We start from the raw sequence: 8,619 nt of genomic DNA, 5'->3' as shown, positions 1-8,619 counted from the left end.
AATAAACCCAATTACAATTTTACTCTTGAGCATTCCAACTCAAGGTTCTCCTTTCAATCAACTCCCAATCAAGTTAGAGAACTACTCGCTCATTATGAATGTAAACTTCACAAAATAAGAAAGGGAAATAAAGGAAGACATGATAAATAATAATCAAAAAGACCAATTAAAATTAAAAATAGTTCTTGTATTAATAAATTCTCAAAATAATCCAATAGTAACTCTGAACAAATTAAGGATATGAAAGAGTAAGTGAAAAGTAGAGAAAAACAAACTAGAATAATGAAGTCTTGGCGGAGGTAATAACTCTTCTCAATATCCCAATCCAAAAAGCAATAAAAACAAAATCCTAAGAACTATGAATGTGTAGAGAGAAAACCTAGAGGAGGAGTAAAGTCAGATCTAAAACTGAAAATTATGCAGAATGAATCTCCCCCCGGTCTCTGCATGTTCCCTGGCTCTAATCTGCTATTCTGGGCCAAAAACTGGGTCAAAACATGGCCCAAAATCGCCCCCAGCGAATTCTGCAAATTCTGCATATCGCGCACGTCACGCGATCGCGTCATCCACGCGTTCGCGTCATCCAGCGTTTTGCCTTGCCACGCATGCGCGTCGTCCACGCATTCGCGTCACTTGTGCGGCTTCCAAGCCATGCGTTCGCGTCAGGCACGCGAGCGCGTCACTACGATTTCTCCATTTCGCGCGGTCGCGTGAGCCATGCGTCTGCGTCGCTTCTCGCTGGTCATCCCCTTAATTTCTTGTGTTTCTTCCATTTTTGCAAGCCTCCTCTCCAATTTCCAAGTCATTCATGCCCTATAAAGCCTGAAACACTCAACACAGGGATCACGGCATCGAATGGAATAAAGGAGAATTAAAACACATAATTAAAAGTCTCTAGGAAGCAAGTTTTCAATCATGGAGTAATTTTGGGAAGGAATTGTAAATACATGCTAATCATATGAATAAGTGGGTAAAGATTTGATAAAAACACACAATTAAACACAATATAAACCATAAAATAATGGTTTATCATCAACCACCAGGTATTGAATATCTGAAGAGTTTGACGAAGGAAACTCACCAAGTGTGGTTTGTAACCACACGGAGCCCATAACCGGGACTCTCTCACCTGAGAAACCTACCAGGTCTCCAGTAGAAAGTTGGAGGATGTTGCTGCTCAATTTCATCTTCTGGAATGTGGAGTAAAATAGGACATTGGCACTGCTCCCAAGATCCAGCAACAGCTTTTTTACTAGGAGATCTCCGAGTTGTAGAGAGATGACGACTGGGTCATCGAGATTTGCTATACTGTTGTTATGGTCGGCTGGCTGGAACGTTATCTGCGGGGAGTGTGGTAGTGTCTGCTGTTGAGTTCGATCAGCGTTGATGGAAAGCATAGCTCGGTAAGATCTCTTTCTTACCGAGCTTGTGGCTCCTCCACCTGCAAAACCTCCGGAAATACAGTTAATTATACGTGTTGGTTGTTCGGGATGGTTGTTGTTCGGTCGATCTTTATCTCGGCCATGTTGTGTGGCCGAGCTTTGGTCTCCAGAGGGGGGTGCTCGCCGCTATATGTGGTCGCCGATGTATTTGTCCAGATGACCTTGCCGAGCTAGTCGCTCTAGTAGGTCTTTGGCGATAACACAGTCGTCAGTTGTGTGTCCATGCTTCTGGTAGAAAGACCAGTATTTTGATCGGTCCGCGCCTTTTGAATCTGGGTAACTGCCGGCTTTTCTTGGTGGCTTGATTAATTTTGAATTCAAGATCTCCTTGATGATATCGTCGCGCTTAGTGTTGAATTGAGTGTAGGACTCATATCGCAAAGTCAGTTTGAAGTTCTTCTTTTTGTCCCGAGTTCTGTCGTCGTCTCTGTAATGAAGCTTTTCTATTTTTCGAGCTTGCCGAAGTTCTTCGATGTCGATCTGACCTTTTGCCTTTTCGCGGAACTCGGCCGTAGTCTTAGGTTTGGCTACAGCAATAGTTTCCTGGAATTTTCCTGGTCGCAATCCGCTTTTTATGGCGTGTAGTTCCACCTCGAGGTGGAGGTCGGGTATACTTATGGCTATCTTTGTGAAGCGCGTCATGTAGTCCTTGAGGCTTTCGTGCTGGCCTTGCTTGATTGTGTTCAAGTAATCGGAGTCATGTAGGTAGATGGCCGATCCAGCAAAGTGCTCCTCAAAGGGCTTTGATATGTCTCGAAATCGAGAAATAGAACCTGCAGGCAAAGAACAAAACCAATCAAGTGCAGGACCGTCTAAGTAAGATGGAAAGCAACAACATAAAACTTTATCAGATGCACCGTTTACTATCATTATGGAGGTGAACTTCTTGATGTATTTCTTCGGGTCACCTAACCCATCATAGGGAGTTAGGGTGGTCGGCAGAGTAAACCTCCGGGGTAGCACGAAGTTCATCACTTCGGCCGTGAATGGCCCAGGGGAGCTTTCCTGATCGTCATTCTCGTTGTCTTGCCGAGCTTCCTCATTATGCTCGGGTTGTTCCTCTTCCTGCCGAGCAGTGTCTGAGACGTGTGTTGGCCTTGACTGCTGCTCGGCTTCTTCTGTTCGTTCTTGCCAATCATTGTTGTTTTCAATTCGGGTGTTATTCAAGTTGGCAATTTGTTGTGCCATTCTTTGGTTCTCCTCGGTCATGCACTGGTTGGCTTGCTGTAACTCGGTCACCATCTGAAGGAGTTTGGATGGTGTGGGCGGAAGTCGTTCAGCCATGACTCAGGCGAGAACTTCGAGGCCGATGATATATGGAAGAGATTATATTCTCGGCCCCACGGTGGGCGCCAATTGTTCTTGTATGGATACCTGGAGGGAGAGCTCGGTCTCTGGGAATCGACGCCGAGGTGTTATCTTCGGTGCCGACCTTTAAGCTTTGTGGTAATCCGAACTTTACTCCAAGGGGATGTCCAATCGCGTAGAGCTTTGAGCAAGAAACAGGGGGAGTGTACCTGCAAAGGCACTCCGAAACTTAAGTCAGTATTAAGAATTCAATGTGTCTTTAGGATAGGAGATCATACCTTTTTGTAGGCGAGAATGTATCAGTCCGTTATGCTTCTGCTTTATTGCCTATATTAAAGGGCAATAATAAGAGTGAAATGTTAGGTTGGACGTTTCACTTTTATGAAGCAGTCCGTTAAGCTGATTTGTAACGTAAGATAACAGTAATGCCGATTAATAATGCAGCGCCGATTAATAACATAAATTGCCGAGTTATAATCTCTAATGCCAATTTTATAATGGTCTTGATCATAGAAATGTTGATCTTGTAACAGTCTCGATAAGATATAATAAAACAATACTTATTTAAAAAATATATTTTCAAATACATTTTTAATAATTTTTTAACCAGTTTGCTCCTAAATAATAAGACCAGTTCAATTAGTATACAAGTCTTTCATCGGTTTATTTGTGACCAACTTTTTTACTTTAAACAGAACTAATCAAGTAATTGGATTTTAATTTCAATTGAACCGAATAATTTAATACGACGCTTAGTTGCATTAAGTACGTTTATGCCAAACCTCATTCTGAAATAAAAACCTTCTAAAGCAAAATAATAATAATAATAATAATAATAATAATAATAATAATAATAAATTAATTATTATTAAATTTACAATTTTTATCATATCTAAATTTTATTATCTTAATTTTATAATAATTAAATATTTATTTTTTTCACATTACCAATCTTTTTACTTTAGATAAACTTTATCCTACAAACACAATAGCTCAACAGAACAAGTCAACAGAACAAGACAAAACCTCATGGTACAATACAAAGGTCAAATATAGAGTTTGTTTGGGTAAGTTTCTAAAAAAATTTTTTTTTTCGACTTATCTTTTTTTAGAAAATTTTATGTAAAAGTAAAAATAATTTTATGTTTGGATATCTCATACAAAAAGATCTTTTTATCTATCAATTATATTTGGGTATAACAATATAAAATTACTTTTTTGTTTATTTATTACATAAAAAATATCTTTTTTTTAAAAAAAAATATCTTTTAAAAAAATATATAAATTATAGTTTCTCAAAAAAAAGATGTTTTTTTATTTTTTTAGTACTTTTGTTTTTACTATTAAAAATTTACCAAACACGCTAAAAAATAAAAAAATATTTTTTTATTAAAAAAAATTTTTTTTAATCAAAATAATGGCGCCCAAACAAGCACATATTGGTTGCCACTCATTAGGCCAAAAAAACTTATTTAATATATTAAGTGTAAAATACACGATAATTTGATTATATTTATCTTTTTTATAACTATTCACAGTATAGAAGTAAAACTAGTTATCTTTTACTAACGTAATAATAAATAATTAGATAGACGTATAATTTTTTATTTATATCATCAATACATCAAAATTTAATTATAAATAAATATAAAATTATATATATAAAAATTATGACTTCCCAAATATTAATACTCTCTAACAAAATACATCAAATATTAAAAAGACATTTTTAAAAATGACTCTAAAAATCAAATGTTGTCGTAAACTTTTTATAAACATGCTAAAAAAAGATCTTTTCTGCTTAGAAAAAATTTGGAGATGAGTGGAAATTGTTTTTATTTTTTTTATGCAAATAGCCAAATTTCGAAAAAAAAAATAATTATGCAAATAGCCAAAGTTCAAAAAATAAAATATAAAAGGGCGGAGGGAGGGGAGGGATGGAGTCGTGGAAATTATCCCAAAATACTTTAGATAATACCCAAATCCGATTTTGTCTTAATTTTTTTTATATACCTATTATTCAAGTATTTCACAAAAACAAAACAAATTAAATACATAAATTATTACCACTTATTTTCAGACGAAGTTAACTTTTAAGGAGCCATAATATCATTTATTATCTTCGACTATTATTTAGACAAAAATTAAATCTTGAGAACAAAACAAGAATTTACTCAATTATGATAATTCTATTATTATACTACATATCCTGTTTTTTTGTCATTATATTACATTATACTTTGTAACAATATTTTTTTTTTATTTCTTACAATATTCTCCAGTCCAATAAGCAAAAAATTAATTTGTCACAAATCAGCGCTCTATTTAAAAATTATTGCATGCACAAACTATTGTAAAATCAGAAGAAGATTGTGTAATACATTGTAATAGTTAGTTAGTGTGTTTTTCTCTAATATAAATTTATTTTTTTAATTTTAATTAACAAACCTGACCTTCAAATTTGAGAGATTATAAAATTTATAGAAAAATCTAACAGTTAGCTTTTATTGTGCACAAATCAGAGACTCCGATTTGTGTTAAAATAAATTTTTTATTTTGCCGTAAAATAAATTAGAGGTTCTAAATCTTTTAATCCAAAAATAAAAATAACATATCGACCCTTAAATTTGTATGTTAAAAAAGTTTAAAATAAAAAATAACAAATCCGAGAGTTGGATTTGTAGTTTCCACCTCAAAGAAAAACACACCATGTTTCGGCCAACATCAAAATTAAAAAGCAAGTTATAGAATCAAACGAGACAGACGTGACATTAATTTTTAAGAATTTAGATCCTCTAAATTTTAAAATTTCACTTTAGGGGATAAAATGTGGTCTTTTATCCTTAAATTATTTCTCTCTCATATTTTCTTTTGATCCCACCTATAAAATAAATAGTAAAAGATCACACTTTATCCTCTAAAGCGAAATTCCAAATTTAGAGGATCCAAATCCAATTTTTAAACCCTTATACCAACATCTAACATCACCTTATATATAAACAAATCTAAGATGTAAATCTTTGTGGCTTCTATGATTCTACCAGAATGCCACACTCAGAATTAGCTTTAAGTTTTTGTTTTCCATTTTTTCACCAACGGCAAAACGTATACCCTATGTTATTCACATGAATCATGATCATACTGCAAATAAGGACAAAACTTTCCCCTAACTTGAATAACGGAGAAGCGTCTTCCACGTATATAAAAATATTTACTAAAGTGTGTTAGAGAATGAATACAACAACAACAACTAAATCTTGTTCTATTAGATGGGTTGGACTACATGAATCAAATAATACCAAATTGACCTATCATAAAGTATAAAAAACACAGAACAGATCCAAGGGGGAAAGCAAGCTAAGTTTCTTCTTTATAAAAATCTAGTAAAGGAACTCAAAACAGAAAATCAGAAGAAAGATCCTGATCTGTATTTAATATCTCATACACAGTTATCCATCTCAAGCAAGTAGTAAGTAGGCAAGTAGCACCCTTGCGAGGCTGCTACCTGAACTACCATGCTTATGCTGTGTCCAGAAGCTGTCATGACTCACACCATATGATGATGAATGAACAATTATTCAATCAATCAAACTTTGCTTTCACTTGGTCATCAATACATGACTCATATCTAAGCTCAATGAGCTAACCTACACCTAAAATAGAGATTTGAGTAGAACCAAGTACTAGAATATCCTTTAAATGAGATAACACTAATACAAAAATTGGAAGATACATATTGCAAGGAAAGGCAGCAGCAACAAGAGAATCCACATATCAGCTAGGTTACAAACAAATAAGAGAAATCAGAAATGCTATGTGAACAAATCCTAGTTAAACCACCCATCAAAATCTCACTTATGTCTCTATCTCTCTTCTCTCCCATTTTACTCTTTCTTCTCTAATTTTTACTCCCACCTACTTGTATTTCAGGCGATGCACCAAAATTGTGTGTCAGCCTATCTGTCCTGCAATGGACGAAGACAAAAGAATAAGGTCTAAAACTAGTTGATACTTGATAAAAGGAAAAATGCCATAGATCTCATTGCCTATTATCATGAACATCCTTTTTTCTCATGGTATATCTTAAGTAGTTGAGACCTTTCCTCGGGAAAACATTCCACAAACCTTTTAACGAACAACTCTTCAGAAATAAAAAATGGGTTACTTAATTCATCATTCTTGTTTCTCAGACCTCTTGAAAGTAAATACTGGAGAACAAAAGCCCTTGGAATAAGCTTTCTCTCCAAACTATATCCAAAAAGCCATGGAAACTTGGCAAGAGCCAAAGGGTCCCAACCTAATTGATTGACCCAAAGTTTCATCACCTCATTAATCTTATCCTTAGATGATAGCATACATAAAGGGTTCCTCCTGAATGCTTCGGACATTGTTTCTTTAGACCAACCCCAGCTCTTCAAGACATCGACTTTCGCATCCCACAGTGATTTCGGTACAGTCTTTTTGGCACGCAAAGCTATGGCGAACTTAACAGTTGAAGGATCAATCCCTAATTCCTTTATTTCGTCCACCTGCTCCCTAAAGTTAGCAGACAAGAGCACCGAAACCCTGGTACGCAACAAATAGCCGATAGCAGAGTCAGAGACTCCTGCATCAGCCAACATCTTGACACTGTTCACCAAACGAGCCTCCATAAACGAAACAGGGAAAGAAGCAATGCAACGGAGCATTTTCTCATCGGATTGAAAGTATGTTCTCAGCATTCCATAAGTAGGGATTATGTTGTTCTTGAGGCTCGATTGCAAGAATTTAGGGTTCCTAGTGGCTAGCAGAATAATGTCATCGGTGGAAGCACCTTTGGAGGCCAGAAATTGAAACTTTGGCATGATCATTTGTGGATTGGACGAAAGTATCTTAGGTAGCTTGGCAACAATGGCAGCGATATGGGAATGGGAGAATCCATGGGTCTTGAAGAATGCGATGACTAAGTCTGCCTTGTGTGGGGTCTTGAAACTATACCGTTTTGAGGTGTTTAGAGCGGATTGTGGGGTGAAGCCAAGGTTATTGATGAGGTATGAAACCGTCAAAGAGTGTGATTGTGAAGTGCAGAACATGTGTGGTGGTGTTCTTCGGAATAGAACTTTTAGGTTTACATAGATAAGGGGTTTCTGACGGTGTAAGTTAAACATGTTTGTTGATGAATGGAGTGATAACATAAAACAACAAACAGAAAAGATGGAATTATAGAAGAATAAAAGAATTCTTATGAGATTGAAGGAAGAAGCTACTTACTTGAGCAAGAAGAGAAAGGAAGGCAGGCAGTTTAGAGAGTAAAAAGCGAGACTTTGGCGATGGCGTGAAAGCAGAGAGGAATCCACCGGCTGTGGCGAGAACTGATGGGAGAAGAGGGAAGAGAGGAAAAGGGTATTTTGGAAAAAGGAGAGAAAAAAGGTGAAGATTTTGACGAAGAAGGAGGAGAAAGATAAAATAAATTAAATGAGAAAGAAAGAATAAATGACGAAGAGGAAAAAGAAAGAGGCAAAGAAAACGAACGAAAAAAAGAAAAAAGTCAAAAAACACGTGGCTTAGTTGGAAAATATTTAATTGTAATATAGAGTCAAAAAAACATAAATAAAAAAATAACAAATAGTAATAATAATAAAAAAATCTAAATTTAAAAAAAATTAAATACAATATTTCTTGAGATTCAAGCCGTACTTGACTACTTGTAGACGTTAAAATTGGTAATTTATAGAGTAATTTTTTATTTTTTATTAATTTTTTAAAAATAAAAATTCATGTACAGTTATTTTTATGTAAAATTTATAATTAAAAAAATTAAATAATTTAATATATTTTATTAAATTATTATTTAATAATTTTTAATTATTTTTATATAAAAATAACTGTA

General features: G+C 34.9%; 1 protein-coding gene across 2 annotated transcripts; it reads right to left on the bottom strand.

Moving 5' to 3' along the window:
* Positions 1-295: 295 nt before the first annotated feature.
* On the bottom strand, positions 296-8,369 carry LOC112741761 (uncharacterized). 2 transcript variants are annotated; one of them, XM_029292040.2, is made up of 2 exons: positions 8,001-8,369; positions 296-3,077 (listed from the first exon to the last, which is right to left on the bottom strand). In XM_029292040.2, exon 2 carries the CDS (start codon positions 2,724-2,726, stop codon positions 1,569-1,571), a length of 1,158 nt encoding a protein of 385 aa, XP_029147873.1. In that variant the 5' UTR covers positions 2,727-3,077; positions 8,001-8,369; the 3' UTR covers positions 296-1,568. The 2 variants fall into 2 exon arrangements, 1 of the variants encoding a protein (XP_029147873.1); XR_003813418.2 differs by lacking the exon at positions 296-3,077 and adding an exon at positions 6,088-6,715.
* Between the last annotated feature and the right edge of the window lie 250 nt (positions 8,370-8,619).

The sequence above is a fragment of the Arachis hypogaea genome, chromosome 14, assembly GCF_003086295.3.
Source record: "Arachis hypogaea cultivar Tifrunner chromosome 14, arahy.Tifrunner.gnm2.J5K5, whole genome shotgun sequence".
In the NCBI taxonomy this organism is placed as follows: Eukaryota; Viridiplantae; Streptophyta; class Magnoliopsida; order Fabales; family Fabaceae; genus Arachis; species Arachis hypogaea.
Note: the sequence above shows the minus strand (reverse complement) of the source record. Positions and strands in the feature narration are given on the sequence as shown.

Bases quoted from the DNA above. Each gene is read 5' to 3' on its own strand.
- LOC112741761 (XM_029292040.2), bottom strand. From the start codon at position 2,726: ATGGCTGAACGACTTCCGCCCACACCATCCAAACTCCTTCAGATGGTG.